The sequence below is a fragment of the Carlito syrichta genome, unplaced genomic scaffold, assembly GCF_000164805.1.
Source record: "Carlito syrichta isolate Samal-C Ts95f unplaced genomic scaffold, Tarsius_syrichta-2.0.1 Scaffold311472, whole genome shotgun sequence".
Taxonomy (NCBI): Eukaryota; Metazoa; Chordata; class Mammalia; order Primates; family Tarsiidae; genus Carlito; species Carlito syrichta.
The window spans coordinates 15,580-33,659 of record NW_007255568.1 but is presented as its reverse complement, the minus strand read 5'-3'; the positions used below and the strand labels follow the sequence as shown (position 1 = coordinate 33,659).

Genomic DNA, 18,080 nt, shown 5'->3' with positions numbered 1-18,080 from the left:
AAAATCTGAAATTTGTGAGGGTATTTTGTCTCTACAGTTTCATTAAATCTTTTAAAGTTTAATTTGGTATACATACGAATTTAAGTCATACAAAATATGGGTAGAAGTTTTTTCTGAAATAAGCCACCTTTATTTATGATAACATAAGTAATGTGTTCAAAAAGTTTTATTACACTCCATTCCTATTACAAAACTCTCAAAATTTAGTATATTTGGCAGGCAAATAAAAGATTATCTTACTGTCAAAGTGTGTCAAAATGAGTGTTACTCCACAACACACACTCTATGGCTATATCCTCTCACTGGATAACTTCTACTCAACAAAGGCAGTTAGTTTTACTTAATGTTTGTAAAGCACTTTGGGCAAGAACAAAGGGCCCCAGAAATGCCACTGTAATAGGAATTGGGAGTGTTCTTAGATGATGTCACACCACAAAATTGCTTCTTCTAAATCTTAGAACTCTTTGTTGTATTCTTTACCTATGTAGTCAAACAGAACTTTCTAAATATCCAGGATCTTTTCCAATGTATGTCTGACTTCGCTCACACCACAACAAAAAAAATAATTAAAAATAAAAATTAAGACAAAATAGAAAATTCAAATCTTATCCTACTGGATTGTGTGTCAGGAGACGAGTACATGAAAAAAGACATCAGCAAAAATTTTAGCTGGATCAGTAACTGTAGTTAATTGCAGACTGGAAAAGAAAATTTTTAAAAAGTTATAGAGTTGCCAAATCTTACATTTTGACATATCAATAGAAGAACAGATTTTTCCTACAAGTTTAAGATAGAAGCTGGGGATTTTTTTTATATAAAAATTTCCAAATCTTGGAGACACTTATCACAAAAATTATGCTTTTAGGCCTTCACATCATATATTTATGATTGGGCATGATCCTAAGAGCAGTTGCTTAATAGAAATTTAAAAACCGAAAAATGTTTTGAAAACAAAATAACAAGTAATTAGCACCCCTCCCCCACCCTAAAACTAAAGAAGTCCATTATGGCTTTGATATCCCTTGTCAAGAGTTGAGTTAAAGAGTATTGCCACACTTTAAAATAATTTCACACTAATAAGTATTTCTATTTTTTCCGTTGCTTTTGATTTTGTGTCTTTGCAGTACTTATTAGGGAACCTAGACATGTGCGAATTCCAGCAAGGTGGAGCAGAGATCCAGCTGCCTCTTTGAGCTCCTCATCAATTTCTTGACGTGACTGTTTTCGCATCTTTTTGCCTGACTGTCCTTTTTCAAAAACTTCTGCACAGGCCTGTGATGCATAGCCACTGTCTCCAAGAGGATCATCTTCATAATCCACATCTGTATCTTCTTCACTATGGAATCCTTCACTGCCGTCACTTCCCACGTGGCTGCTCTTTGGGATAAACTCATACACCTCATCCACAGAAGACAGGGAAGACATGCTCGACCTGGATGCGCAGCGCTGTGCTGCCATGCTACTTGCACTGTAATTGTGATCTTCTTTTGGATCAATGCTGGTGGCTAAAGAATCACTCTCATGTAATCGTACAGCACTAGGATGACTGAAAGCATTGCCATAACTCCTCTTTTTTTGCAATGCTGTTTTAAGAGGAAGAGGCTTCTCACCTGTGGAAAACAGAACTTCTATCAATATGTCAAAAGCATTTTATTGCAAAAACAGACCATTTAAAACCATCGTATTACTCCTGAGCAGTAAATGCTTTTGATTAGTAATGCTCTGTAGGTTTTTTACATTTTTACCCAAATCATCTCATTCTGCAGGCATTAATTTGAAATATTTTTCAAGGGTACCTGTGTAATGAACATTTGTATACCTAACCCTGAACTGTACCCCACATCTTTAAAATAAAAAATTTAAAAATAAAAAAAGAAATATTTTTAAGCCTTTAACAATGTCCTAGAAATTTTCCATAGAATATACAATTGTTTTTAACTGCTTGCGTATAATGCCACAATATGAATATACCACCATTTAGCTAGCCATTTCCTTGGTGATACTTAGCTTGTTTCCAACTTTCCACCAGTACAAATAATGCTGCCATATAAATCCTTCCAGATGCCTTTTCTTGAACATACACAAATAATTTTCTAGGAGAGTTACAAAAATAGAATTGCTAAGTAAAGAGATATACATATTTAAACTATAACTGGTATTTGAGCGCAATGGCTTATGCCTGTCATCCTAGCACTTTGGGAGGCTGAGGAGAGAGGATGACTTGAGCCCAGGAGTACGAGACCAGTCTGCTGGGCAATGTAGTGAGACCTTGTCTCTATTAATCTATACGTATCTGGTAGTCCCAAATTGCCCTCTAAAATGGTTGTACCAAGTTACACACAACAGAGTGTTATGAAACCTATTTCCATACTTAGCAAGTAATATTAGCAATCATTTTAATTTTTTATAATCTTGTGGACAAAAAAGTTATCGATAGGTTCATTTTGCATTTTCCAATTTCTAGAGGAGCTGCACATTTGCGTACATGTGTATTATTCATATATTTCCTCTTCTGAGACCCACCTATTTATATTTTGCTGACTTTTCTGTTGAACTGCTTTTTTTCCCCTTTAACTTGTAGGATTCTTTTATATATAGACTCAGTAAAAAAAAAAAGTTTTCCCAGTATTTCTTAAGGATATACTTTCCTATGCTTTCTTATTTATAGCTTTCATTTTTACTTTTGGCTCTTCAAGCTTATTTTCTAAATATGCAATTTTTTCCTCCTTAATTTCTTGGCCAATGTAAAAAAAAAAAAAAAAACTCTAATAGCATTAACTTCAATCTCTCAATTGCTCATATAAATTAATGGAAATAAAACAGAAACTAAGTTTCAGATTAAAACGAATTTTCACTGGAAAGAAGTGTCTATAACACTTAACATTTTGCATTTGAAATTAAATTTAAAAAAGAACTCACAAGAATGTATTCTAAAAAGGAAAGCGTAACTGCTTACATTCTAAAATTCCTTGTTCTATAGAAGTATTTAAAAGCATCATTGCAGTGGCAGCATCAATATCAGATTCTGAAAAGGGAAAAAAGAGCCAATATTAAAGTTCTTTATAAAATAGAGGCTATTATGATATTATGTTATATATATATTTTGAAATCTCATTTTATTCACTTAAAATTACTGAACAGTTTTGTGACAGTACTGTATAACAGAGAATGAAGAGGTACTAGTGATAGCAAAAATTTTCTTTTTTAATTACTCACAATGAAAATTAATACTTGGAATGTATTTCAATAAGGTTTGCCCTTAAACAGACAAAATTAAGTAAGAATGTACAGCATTACTACTTGTTTGCATTTTTACCGTGAGTATACTTACCTATGTGTATCTGCAGTTTTTAAGTACTGCATTAATTACATGGTAGTTGTAGGAAATAAAAATATGTACAAGGGGGGACCCCAAAAAACCCAGAATTTATTTATGAAAAATTGTGTGTTTATTCTTACATGATTACAATTCAACCACCTTCAAAGTACACTGTTTGATACAATCGGTAACTGAAATGCTTTTTCCACTGCTCAAAACAGTTTTTGAACTCATCAATATTGATGCCTTTTAGTGCTTCTGCCGTTTTTTGTTTCACCTCTTCCACTCAGTGCGGTATAGGCAGATGTGCTTGTAAATCGCCCATCATGAAATGGGCAAATGCCTAAGAATCTCCAAAAAAAATTAACTGAAGCCGAATGCTAGCTGGTATACTGATGCTGAAGGATTCCTAGAACATTCACCTAGTGAGGGAAGCCTGTACTACAAAGGGCCTGCCCTTCAAAAGATAATTCTGGGTTTTTTGGGTCCCTCCTCATAATTGGTCAGCTTATATCATGTGATTCTATAAATTTTAAATAATTATTGTAGGAACAAAAATATTACTAATGTTTTTAGTCATAATTATTCATAAGACTACAAGTACTACAGATTTATATAATACTCATGAGATTAAACATAATTATTGATATTCTATTATAATGGGCTTTAAAAGTCTGGTAAATCAGCAGGTTCTACTACAGTCAGTCATTATGCTCTCTTATCTACTTATATATCACTATTGTGAATTTTTCTCCATTTTGGTGAGAGATTAGTCTGAATAACTGAATGGAGAAGTAAAATGGAATATCCAAAATGTGACAAAAAGTTTTAAAATGTTTATAAATTTTAGCTAATAAAGGACAAATTTAGGCCAGGCCCAGTGGCTCACACCTATAATCCCAGCACTTTGGGAGGCAGAGGTTAGAGGACTGCCTGAGCCCATGGGTTCGAGATCAGCCAGGTCAACTTTGTGAGACCTTATCTCTACAATAAATCAAAAAGTTAGTCAAGCATGGTGGCACATGCCTATTGTTCCAGCTACTTGGAAGGCTGAGGTGGAAGGATCACCTGAGCCCAGCAGGTTGAGGCTGCAGTGGCCATGAGCATGCCACTCTACACTCCAGCCTGGGTGACAGAGTGAGACTCCAACTCCAAAAAGAAAAAAAGGACAGATTTAAAATAAGACTCAGCCGGGCTCGGTGGCTCAGCCTGTAATCCCGCACATTTGGGAGGCTGAGGTGAGTGGATTGCCTGAGCCCGCGGGTTCGAGACCCGCCTGGGCAGCGAGACCTCATCTCTACAATAAATCAAAAAATCAGCCGGGCGTGGTAGCGCATGCCTGTAATTCCGGCTACTCGGAAGGCTGAGGTGGAAGGATCGCCGGAGCCCAGCAGGTGAGGCTGCGGTGGCCGGGAGCGGCCACTGCACTCCAGTCTGGGGGACAGAGTGAGACTCCAACTCAAAAAAAAAAAAAAAAAAAAAAAAAAGACTCAGATATGAAGCCTCCCATCCATATCTCAAAGTTGGAAATTTTTACTATGAAGTTTTTCTAATTTAGTTATAATATCTAATTATAAATTTATTGTAGATAATAAAGCCATAAATATATTTACTAGTTTTATCCCCAACTGGACCATAAACTTTCTTCAGGCAGAAAATGTTATTGTCATTGATAACATTAACAGGATTAAGTAAATCAGAAGATGGTTGCTAAGAGACAGCACACAATGTTATACCTCATTTCCACTCAAATAAAAGATTACCTCATGATCCACAGCTATCATCTTATTGAACAAGGAAAAGCAGAGATCAGCTTTTCTTCTAAGAACTGGAACAAGACAAGGATGCCCACCCTCACCACTCTTATTCAGTATAGTACTAGAAGTCCTATCTAGAGCAATTAGGCAAGAGAAAGAAAGAAAGGGCATCTAACTGAAAAAAGAGTAAATCAAATTGTCCACTTACAGAAAACATGATCATATATATAGAAAAACCTAAAGACTCTACCAAAAACTCTTGGAACTGATAAAGGGATTCAGTAAAGATCCAGGATACAAAAATTAGTAGCAATTCTGTACAAGAACAATAAACTAGCTAAAAAAGAAATAAAAATGGTAATCCTATTCCCAATAGCTACAAAAAATAAAATACCTAGAAAATGAAGATGATACAAATAGACATCCCATGTTTGTGGATAAGAATAGTTAAAATGACAACATCCAAAGCAATTTACAGATCCAATGCAATTTCTATAAAACTTCCAAAGACATTCTTCAAGAAAACACAAACAAACAAACAACCCCCCCATAAGACCCTAAAATGTGTATGGAACCATAAAAGACCCCAAATAGCCAAAACAATCCTTAGCAAAAAGAACAAAGCTGGAGATATTACACTACCAGACCTCCAAAACAGCATGGCACTGGCATAAAGTAGATACAGAAACCAAATGGAACAGAATAGAGAACCCAGAAATTAATCCACATATCTACAGCCAACTGATTTTTGACAAAGGTGCCAAGGATACTCTTGGGGAAAGAACAGTCTCTTCAATAAATGGTGCTAAGGAAAGTGGACTCCCATCTCTCACACCACACAAAAATGAACTCAAAATAAATAAAAAACCCCAATGTAAGACCTGAAACAATAAAACTATTAGAAGAAAACTTCTTAGGGAAAATATTTCAGGACATAGGTCTGGGAAAAGATCTTATGAATTCTTATTTATGAATTCTTATTTATAAGCACAGACAACAAAGCAAAAATAAATGAGATAATATCCAACTAAAGCTTCTGCACAGCAAAGGGAAACAAACAATCAACAGGGTAAAATGACAATTTATAGGATGGAAGAAAATATTTGCAAATTACTCATCAGACATGGGATAGATGATATCCAGAACATATAAGGAATATAAACAAATTCTCAGCAAAAACAACAACAAAAAAAATAAACAAAAAAACCCCAATCTGATTTTTAAAATGGGTAAATGATGATCTGGTATACACATTTCTCAAGAGAAGACATACAAATGGCCAAATAAATTAAGAGGAATGGGAGATACAGAGTGTTGGGGAAGATGTTTGTGATTTTAAATACAGATGTCAGGAAAAGCCTCAAGGAGAAAGTAACAGTTGGGCAAAGACCTCAGGGAGGTAAGATAGTGATATAAGGGAAAAGCATATCAGGCAGGAAAAAACAGCAAGTACAATGGATTTGAATCAATGATGCCCCACATGTCATAGACAAGACGCTAGCAAAACAAAGATCTCTCCAATTCCTGTCTTTTAGAATGAGACCTGAAACTGATAGAGTTCAGTACTCCAATATGACTTGGAAGAAAAAAAAGATGCAGCTGCTAGACCATACTGTGTTTCTGTGTGAACTGGAAAAAAGGCAACTTTCCTTCCAGGTGAATACTTCCTTATTCAAGGCACACAGCTAGAAGAATGGAGTGTGGGCTGAATGTCAGACCCACTCCCTGCCTCAACCAGGCTTCCTTACACAGGGCACAATTTGCATGGTATTACGCAAAGTCCCTAACATAGAGTCCTGCTCTGTGAACTTTTTCTTTTTAAAGAGGATCTACCTTGTCTCCAATTTTATGAAAAAGGGACAGAATCTAACATCGAAATGAGTTACAATGAGGAGCCAATTACAGGAAATAAAAATGAAGTGCCTATAAAATAATCTTATTTTAAAACATTAGTGTATCTCTAACTTGACTTCTTATAACGAACTTCCATTATAACCCAAGGAGCATATTTTTGAAATATAACAACTAAAACGGATAAGAGACTTATCCTGATAACATAAGAAAGCTACATAAACACCATTTCTTTTCTTAATTTTTGAACCTTTAAAAACCCCTGGACCATGGACTGGTACCAGTCCATGGCCTGTTAGGAACTGAGCAGCACAGCAGGAGGTGAGCAGCAGGTGAGCAAGCAAAGCTTCATCTGTATTTACAGTGGTTCCACATCACTCTCATTACCATCTGAACTCCGCCTTCTGTCAGATTAGCAGGGGCAGCAGATTCTCTAACAGCGCAAACCCTATTATGAACTGCGCATGCGGGGGATCTAGGGTTGTGTGCTCCTTATGAGAATCTAGTTAGTACCTGATGATCTGAGGTGGAGATGCCAGTACTGGGGAGTGGCCACGAACACAGATTAACACTAGTACTGAGGTGTGACTGCATTATCACCACCACCCTACACCTCCCTCTCCACCCAAAAACTGTCTTCTATGAAACTGGTCCCTGATGACAAAAAGGTTGAGAATCACTGTTTTAAAGTGAAAAGAATTAGGTCTAGCCGGGCTCGGTGGCTCAGCCTGTAATCCCGCGCCTTTGGGAGCTGAGGTGACTGGATTGCCTGAGCCCGCGGGTTCGAGACCCGCCTGGGCAGCGAGATCTCATCTCTACAATAAATCCAAAAATCAGCCGGGCGTGGTAGCACATGTCTGTAATTCCGGCTACTTGGAAGGCTGAGGCGGAAGGATCGCCAGGGCCCAGCAGTTTGAGGCTGCGGTGGCCGGGAGCGGCCACTGCACTACAGTTTGGGCGACAGAGTGAGACTCCAACTCAAAAAAAAAAAAAAAAGAAATAGGTCTTTCTCTAGAATAGTAGAATGTTAGAAAACAATGTTCCTTAAATAGGTTTATTTCTTGTAGATAATTTATTATCATCAAATTAATTTGACTCTCCTACACAAAGTTAACTTTGTAAAACCAAACACTTCTTTGCAAAATAATTTTACCTATATCTTTTTTTTTTGAGTTGGAGTCTCACTCTGTCGTCCAGACTGGAGTGCAGTGGCCGCTCCCGGCCACCACAGCCTCGACCTGCTGTGCTCCGGCGATCCTTCCGCCTCAGCCTTCCAAGTAGCAGAAACTACAGGCGCGCGCTACCACGCCCGGCTGATTTTTTGATTTATTGTAGAGGTGAGGTCTCGCTGCCCAGGCGGGTCTTGAGTAATCTGTTAAAAATGTTTACATGTATGCTTCCTGCATTGTCCTGCCGATTAACTGAAAAAAATGTTTAACTTCATTAAGAGTAAGCAATATAGAAATTACCCCAAATGCTACTGTAATCAAGAATATCAGATTATCAATGATTTGTCCAAGGTACAATCTTGAAATTCATGCAACAAAAGCAAAATTCTGAGCATTTACAAATAATTGTTATGTATATAAAAATCAGTTTATCCAATTAGTTTTGGTATGGAATTTAAAAACCAAAGACATTTGTTTGTCATATTCATAATGTTACACTCCATGATGTTACTTTTTCACTGATAAGAAGACTTTATGCTACTATAAAGGTGGCTCTGGTTTTAAAAACAATTAACACTGACCAGGCATGGTGACTCATGCCTGTAATTCCAGCACTTTGGGAGGCCAGGGTGAAAGGACTGCCTGAGTTCAGGGGTTTGAGACCAGCCTGGGCAACTTGGCGAGACATCATCTCTACAATAAATGAAGAAAAATTAGCTGAGTGTGGCGCATACCTGTAGTTCCAGCTACTTGGAAGGCTGAGGCAGAAAGATCGCCTGAGCCCAGCAGGTCGAGGTTGCAGTGGCCGTGAGTCACTGCATTCCAGCCTGGGCGACAGGTAAGACTCCAACTCAAAAATAAAGTATTGGACCCGCCTGGGCAACTTGGCGAGAACTCATCTCTACAATAAATCAAAAACTAGGCGCGCGAGGTAGTGTGTGCCTGTAGTTCTGGCTCCTTGGAGGGCTGAGGTGGAAGGATCACCGGAGCCCAGCAGGTCGAGGCTGCAGTGGCCGGGAGCAGCCACTACACTCCAACAGAGTGAGACTCCAACTCAAAAAAATAAATAAATAAATAAAGTATTGGTAGTTTAATGAAATTATAGCACTCAAACTCCCAAAGTGCTGGGATTATAGGCGTGAGCCACCGCACCCAAACTACCAATACTTTAAACTGTACGAATTCATTAAACTGGATTTTGAATACTTGATTTTGAAATTATAGTCATAAAGCTGAATCAGCTGGGGGTGATTGCTCACGTTTTTAATTCCAGAACTTTGGGAGGCCAAGGCAGAAAAACTGCTTGAGTCCAGGAGTTCAAGACCAGCCTGGGCAACATAGCAAGACCTTGTCTTTACAAAAATCAAACAAATTAGCTGGGGATGGTGGTGCATGCCTGTAGTACCAGCTATCTAAGAAGCTGAGGTGAAAGAATTGCCTGAGCCTAGGAGATTGAGCAGTGAGCTGTCAGTGTGCCACTGTACTCCAGCCTGGGCAACAGAGTGAGATCCCGACTCAAAAATGTAAAAAACTTAAAAAAAAGAAGAAAAAGAAGAACCTGTGTCAAACCTGTTAATTTGTACCTCCTGGTTTGTATTTCCTTAGTCTTAGTATTGGGAGATTATTCACAATAATTGAGAAAACAATAAAAAGACACCAGTTTTAGCCACATGAAAGTGAGGTTATAAGACAAACACAATTTTATAGTCTGATTCTCAATTCATTTGCTTAAGAAATGATATGAGAACTCTAGAAACAGAATCTAGATGGTATATGCTCAGTAGTAACTATAAAAGGATTTACTGCCTCTATCGAAACTAACATATACATTAACAGAGCATCCAAGTGGAGAAGCTGTCTCTTGTTATTCTTTAAAGTAGAAGAGCAATTTCATTAAACTACCAATATTTTATTTTATTTTTGAGTTGGAGCCTCCCCTGTCACGCAGGCTGGAATGCAGTGGTACACTCACAGCCACCGCAGCCTTGACCTGCTGGACTCAGGCGATCTTTCCGCCTGTTTTCCAAGTAGCTGGAACTACAGGCATGCTCCATCACACCCAGCTAATTTTTCTTGACATATTGTAGAGATGAGGTCTCGCCAAGTTGCCCAGGCTGGTCTCAAACCCATGGTCTCGGGCAATCCTCTCACCTTGGCCTCCCAAAGTGCTGGGATTATAGGCGTGAGCCACCACACCTAGCCAAACTACCAATACTTTAAACTGTATGAATCACTGGTTTACTTTCACTTCAATAAGATATAAATTATCTTATTTGCCATCTTAATTTGCAATCTTAAATTTAAACTTAGATTTGTACTTATCCCCTAACATCACCATCAACTGCCTAAATTTTATGTTTGTTTATAATATGCCCGGAGTTTTAATATAAATACTAAAATTTACTAACTAGAAAGTGAGTTCCACTTTTTTCTGCTTTGTTCACTAATGTATTCTGGTATTCTAGGTACCCTGGTGCCTAGACAGTACCTAGCACATCTCAGTAATATTTTCAAACAGATGAATTTACTCCAAATGCACATGAAACCAAAATATTGACCAAAAAAGTTTTGCTTTGCCATCTCAATATGAGTCCTGTGTCTACTGCTATCTATTACACAATACTATAGTGTGGATAGTCATACATAAAATTAGTCACTGTAAGCTGAGAAGGAGAGACAGCTATACTTTAAACAAACTGCTGCACCTGTTTTGGCTGATAGGGTTTCCGGAGTTCCTAAGCCTAACCTCTCCCATTACTCTTAAGTGTCTAAAGTTAGCTCTAATGCAATGATTAGAAAAGATGATTCTATGAAGTGTTAGACGAATGTATAGGCGACAATACTGCAGTCCAACAATAATACCTGAATGATCTTTGTAAAACATAAGACTGGTACCGTCACTTCATTCTTTTTTAAAGCTCTTTAACAGCTTCACTTATCTAGTAGGAGTGCAGGCTCTGAAATTAAAATTCTTGAATCTGCATCCTTCTAGTTGTGTGACCCTGAGAAAGTTACCTAATTTCTCCAAACTTCAGTTTGCTTATTTATAAAAGACGGGTAACAATACCTCAAAGGTTTATTTTATGGATTAAATGAGATAATACATGCAAAGCATCATAGTAAGTAATTCAGTGCTTGCCAATGTTATAGACAGAGGAAGAAGTTCAAAGTGTTTTTTACGCTAAATAAGCGAGCCTTAAATTTCTGCTCCATTTGCCTTGCTAGGGTCAAATGACCACATCTACCTGGTCCTCTTCCATACACCCCTTGGCTTCATAATCACCAACCTGCCAGGCAAAGTCCCAGCAACTGCCAGATAACTTTATTGCTACAAATCTCTCTGCCATGGTTCCCTGCCCTCCACCAAATCTGTACTCTTGAAAGTAAAGTATCCCCCAACTTTTGAGGATCAGATCAAGTATCACACTTTCTTCTCTAAGAGGCCTCTTCTGCCTTTCTTCTAAGACTAATTTGCTACTCCCTACCTTTTCACATAGTATACTCTGCATAATTCTAGCTAACCTTCTTTAATTAAACCATATGAGTTTTGAGAGCAGGGCCTGGGTTTCTCATCTCTGGATATCCCAAGGCACCAGTGTTCAGCACAACAGAGAAGGCTCAATAGTAAATACTTGTGATGAATGTTTAATCCACTTGGTATCTTTCAAACTTCCCCCTTGAAAACATATAATCAGAGAAGAACAAATTTCCTTAAAGACTATGAAAATACTCTAAAGCAGCCAAATTCAAATATAAATTCTCTCTTTTTTTTTTTGAGTCAGAGTCTCACTCTGTCGCCCAGGCTGGAGTGCAGTGGAGGGCTACTGCAGCTTCGACCTGCTAGGCTCAGTTGATCCTTCCACCTCAGCCCTGCAAGTAGCTGGAATCACAGATGCACGCTACCGTGCCCAGCTAATTTTTTTTTAAATTTTAATTGTAGAGATGAGGTCTTACCAAGTTGTCCAGGCTGGTTTCAAACCCCTGGACTCAGGCAATCCTCTCACCTCAGCCTCCCAAAGTGCTGGGATTATAGGCTTGAGCCACTGTGCCCACCGAAATTTTCTTAAATTTTTGTGAGGTCTTATGTTTTTTCCCTTATGAGTTATGAGAATTTTGTTTTCTATTCCAGGACAGACCTGCATTTGTTTTAACCTAGAATACCAACCACCTTCCCCACCCAAGTTAATTATTACTAGGGGAACAGGTCTAAGACTCTTGAGTACAGGAACAGAGATAAAAGTAGGTGTTGGCAGCACTGAAGAGATGATGCATAATATATATGAACTCATCAGATGAAGGAGAAGTACCTGAGCTCCATTTAAGAAAAACTTTCAGGAGAAACTTGAGGAAATGCCTGCTCCCCAAAGAAAGCAGCAGAATTGGGATGAAATAGAACAAGAGCAAGAAGAGATTTTTAAAAGTGAACCCCAGAATTCACAAAGAAATTGTCCTCAAGATGTGCACATAAACTGGGAATTTATTGAGGACATAAAAAGATAAAAGAGTTTTAGCAATACCTAAGTGTAAAGAGAACCACATTTACCCCCATGCAAGTAATAGGAACATGGATACTTGTCTTATGTTAAGACAGAACATTATCTGAAACAGATTCCCTATCTACTTAACTTCTTTGCAGAGTTCACCACAGCTTTTTCATGTTCTTTCCCTCCTTTACTTTTACAGATATCAGCACGCTGCTTTTGAGGCTCAGCTTAGTGCAGTTCCAAAGAGTCAAAATGTTTCTGACACACACATTACTAATCCATCCATACATTACTAATCCATCCATAATACTGTAAGACAAACCCTACTAATTCTGAATTTTGATATGCTTTTAAAAAGTCAATATATTACCCTTTTAAATTAAAAGTAAATTCTTCATGTGAAGAGGTATCTTGAACTATATTCTAATTCAGGGTATGACAAACGTCTTCAGTAAAGACAGAAAATAATATTTGAAGCTTTGCATGCTAAGGGGCAAAAATCTAGGATATAATATATAGGTCTCTGTTGCAACTACTAAACTCTGCTGTTGTGACAAATTTTCATATGTCTTAAAATATTATTGTTATTTTGATTTTCCCCCAACCATTTTACCAATGTAAAACCACCCTTAGCTCATGGGCCACCCCAAAATAGGTGACAGGCATGATATGGCGCAACCATAGTTTGCCAGCCCCCATCTAGTCTAAAATAGACTTGAAAAGATACCTCTACTGATGACATGACTAAGAAATTAAATCCTATTTTCAAGGAAAAATATACATAAGAGTAAATGAAAAAAGAGATATAAAACTATGTAAAGGGTGAGTCTAGTATTTGGAGAAAAGAGAGGGGTGTGTGTGTATACATATGTGTGCATCTATATTAGATGCACACATACCTACACACACATACATGTAAATGTTAAAACTAATACATACACACACCTACACAGGTCGGGGCCATCCATTTCACTGTCTTCCACACTGTCCTATTGGAAAGTCTTTAGGGATAACAAGATGCATGGAACTATCATCTCCTATGATAACAATCCTCCTGGAATTCCTCCTGAAGGACCTGCTGAAGCTGTTTTACAGTTAAGTAGAATAAATACTTTTTTTTTTTTTGAGTCAGAGTCTCACTCTGTCACCCAGGCTGGGGTTCACTGGCATGCTCATGGCCACCGCAGCCTCAACCTGCTGGGCTCAGGTGATCCTACTGCCTCAGTCTTCCAAGTAGCTGGAACTACAGGCATGTGCCACCATGCCCAGATAATTTTTTGATTTATTGTAGAGATGAGGTCTCGCCAAGTTGCCCGGGTTGGTATCGAACCCCTGAGTTCAGGCAATCCTCTCCTCAGTCTCCCAAAGTACTGGGATTATAGGCATGAGCCACTGCGCCCGACTGGAATACATTTTAATAAGTAGAAGTATTATATAATAAATACATAAACTAGTAACAATAACATTATCACTATCAAGTATTACATACTGTGCATAATTGTATGTGCTAGACTTTCACACATAACAAGGAGGGCAGTGGGTTTGTTTACGCTAGCATAACCGAGAACATGACAGTAATGCACTGTGCTAAAATGTTACAACAGCCACTATGTCACCAGGCAACAGGAATTTTTCAGCTCCACTAAATCTCAGGGGACCACCATCATATATGCAGCCCATTGTTTAACCAGACATCGCTATGTGGTACATGACTGCACTGATTGATCTTCACACATACCTTTGAGAGTTCGCACCTGGTTCTGCTTGAGTATAGAGCTTAGATAGTGAGGTGATAAAGAGCCACTGAAAAATAAAGAGAAAAGACAAAAGTGCTTATAAAAATACTTATTTCACTTTTAACATAACTTAGTAAAAAATACAGCTAATTTGTACCATTAAAAAAATGCAAGCCATTGCCTTGCTAGACTCTGGTGTGGCCATGTGCTCTCTGAGCTATGGCTGTCGCCATGCTTCCTGGCTTTGGCCCCCTCTCCCACCTTGGAAAGGCAAATCTTCTATATTTTTTAATCTAAAAAAAAAGCAAACTATTTTTTACCCTTTTTTCTTTGCTAATACTACTGAATTTAGAAATCACAACTATTTGGACATTCTTAGGCAAAATAACTAATTTCTTAGTTTTCTCATCTGTAAAATTGATTGGAATAGGGTTCTTGTGGCAATTAAATAAGAATAATGCATTTAAGATGCCTGAAATAGCAAATAATATGTAATAGTTACTATTTGGTTTTGTATTGACTGCTTATGTTTGTTATAATATTAATATAGGTATTATCACAGAAATAGAAGCATTTTATCAAAACAAATGTTTAAGAAAGACTAAATGGTAATGGCGCCAAACAGATATGTTCCTGATTTTAACAATATCAATTTCACATTAAACTTTCTATATTAGTAGAAGCACACCAGCAGGTTTTTTTTTTTTATTCCAGAAATTAAAACATTTTTGGAAAAACTACTGTTCTTTGGAATTTGTGATGGTATAAAAAAACTGTTAACTAAGTGTATTTCCTAGTCAGTTTAACATATACTGTATCTCAATCTCTTCCTCAGACTTGCAAATTATAATATGAGAGGACTACATAAAACCATGTAAAATGGAAATGTTATTTTGCAAAACAACATAAAGGAGAAAAAGTTTCATTTTATATTAGGGTTTTAAAGTCAAAGATTATATAAACTTTATGCTTTAGTTTTGTTTATCTGTATTAAAACCACAAGATAACCTTTAACATTTAAACGTATGATAAAGCAGAAAAATGGACACATTAAAATGCAACATACCAAAGATAAGAGTAAAATATATTTGTGATAGTCTACAAAAAATGGTGCCAATTCTTCCATTTAATTTAAAAAACAGCATAGCTAAATAAAACATACAAGTAAACATCAACAGAAATTATCATTAGTTTCTAATCATTATTTAACTAGAAAATCTCATAATCACCAACATTTACTAATAAAGAAGATGTTAATTCCCAAACGAGGACACAAAATCTGGTAATTTCTTTCCTAGGTTTTATGTCTAAGGACAAACCACTCAGTAGTTCTTTTTACAGTGAACCATCTATTCTCTTGAGCCTAGAAGTTGGAGGTTGCAGTGAGCTATGGTTGTGTCCCTCTCCTCACACCCAGGCAACAAAGCAAGACTGACTCAAAAAAAAGATCCATATTATCAACAAATATGGTAAACAAGCTTAAAAATCTCACATTACTGACATTTCAACTTTAGCTTTCCTAGTTTTTTTTTTTTGCTGTCTTTTGGCTACAACCAGTCCTCTAGTGACACTTTAAGAATTCAAATTAATCGCTATATAAAATGTTGATAACTGTTGCAGTTGGGAGTTCATTTTAGTTTTCTCTCTACTACTTTTTTGCATATGTTGAAAAATTTCCATTTAATGCTTTATTTTTATTTATTTATTTATTTAGAGTTGGAATTCTACTCTTGTCACCCAGGTTGGAGTGCTGTGGCACATTCATGGCTACAGCAGCCTCATCCTGTTGGCCTTAGGAAATCCTTCCGTCTCAGCCTTCCAAGTAGCCAGAACTACAGACACACGCCACCATGCCCAGCTGTGTGTGTGTGTGTGTGTGTGTGTTTTACTGTAGAGACGAGGTCTCAGGTGTGTGTGTGTGTGTGATTTACTGTAGAGGTGTGTGTGTGTGTGTGTGTTTTACTGTAGAGCCGAGGTCTCAGGTGTGTGTGTGTGATTTACTGTAGAGACGAGGTCTCACCAAATTGCCCAGGACTAGAGTCTAGAACCCCCGGGCTCAGGCAATCCTCTTGCCTCGGCCTCCCAAAGTGCTAAGATACAGGCTGAGCTACCGCCCAGGCCTACTGCTTTATTAAAAGGCATTTTAAATGTTTCAAAAAACAAATTAACCATTATAAACTACCCTTAAAAGTATTTTAACAAAATCTGGCATTTCCAATGAAAATGAATGTACATAATAAATTTCAGAATATTCTGAAGGCTTCATTAGGAAAAGGAAACAAAAATCACATTTAAGGAGGTTGTATCATTCTCAGATTTAACTTAAAATGAAAAAGTTAGAAGAGCAATAGAAAGTCACTGGACTTAAAACAAAAGTCAAAGAAAGTTACAAGGAAATACAGTACAATTACATTTACTAGGGGGGAAAAATTTTTAAAGCATTCATTTACTTGCCAAACATTTAAAAATTTTAGACCTGAACATGATTTTTAAGTATTAAAAGTGCTGACTGGGCTCACGCCTGTAATCCCAACACATTGGGAGGCCAACGAGGGAGGATTGCTTGAGTTTAGGAGCATGAGGTCAGTATGGACAGCACAGCAAGACCCCATCTCAACAACAAAAAAATATCTTAAATTAGCCTGGGTGTGGTGGTATGTACTTGAAGTCCCAGCTACTCAGGAGGCTGAGGCAGAAGGATAGCCTGAATCCAGGAGGTTGAGGCTATGGTAAGCCATGATCATGCCACTGCATTCCATCCAGCCTGGGTGACAGAGTGAGACTGACTCAGAAAGAAAAAAAAAAAACCAAAAAAATTTGTTTGAGACAGGATCGTGCTGTGTCATTCATGCTGGAGTGCAAGGGTGTGATCACAGCTACCTCATAGTAGCCTTGACACACTGGGCTCAAGTGATCCTCTTGCTTAAGCCTCCCAAGTAACTAGGACTACAGACATAGGTACTATACCTGGGTAGTTTTAAAAATTTTTTGTAGAGACAGATCTCACTATAGTCTTGAACATCTGGCCTCAGACGATCCTCTTGCCTTGGCCTCGTAAAGTGAAGGGATTACAGATGTGAGCCACCCTGCACAGCCTAAAATTATAATTTAACCTTTTTGTAATTGAAATTATATAACTTTCTCTAGAGTTTAGTTATAATATATTCAGTACTAACTGCATTTTCTAGAATTTATGTTCTCAATTATGTTTTCTAGAAACACAAATCAGACCATAAAGAAAACTGCTTTAGGCTACTGTCTTATCCATTAACATATAATACCATATCTTCATATAATAATAAACAAGACACTTTATATTTCTCCATCTCACACAAAGAAATCTTATAAATCACCACTGATGGTTACATGGAAGATCCTTACTTTTGTGGAGATGCGGGAGGGGTGTAAAATGTTGATGCTGAGGGAAAAGATTGCTTCTTCAGTGCCTGCATGAGATTGGGTTTATATTCTGGATCAACACACCATAAGGAACCTTTTCCATTAACCTAGAATAAAATACACAAGAATTAATAACCTGGAATTTTTACACAACCAGTTTCTGAATGTTTTAAACAAATGTGTGTGTGAGGGGGGAACACCTCTGTTACCTTGGTACAATAAAAAGTTTTAAGGGCCGGGCTCGGTGGCTCAGCCTGTAATCCCACGCCTTTGGGAGGCTGAGGTGAGTGAATTGCCTGAGCTCGCGGGTTCGAGACCCGTCTGTGCAGCGAGACCTCATCTCTACATAAATCAAAAAATCAGCC

The 18,080-nt window shown here is 37.5% G+C and overlaps 1 protein-coding gene across 1 annotated transcript; it reads right to left on the bottom strand.

Moving 5' to 3' along the window:
- Positions 1-689: 689 nt before the first annotated feature.
- Positions 690-17,818, bottom strand: FOXN2 (forkhead box N2). Its single transcript, XM_008068675.1, has 4 exons — positions 17,698-17,818; positions 14,319-14,383; positions 2,957-3,025; positions 690-1,610 (listed from the first exon to the last, which is right to left on the bottom strand). The coding sequence occupies exons 1-4, from the start codon at positions 17,766-17,768 to the stop codon at positions 1,087-1,089; spliced, it is 729 nt and encodes a 242-aa protein (XP_008066866.1). The 5' UTR covers positions 17,769-17,818; the 3' UTR covers positions 690-1,086.
- Positions 17,819-18,080: the final 262 nt, after the last annotated feature.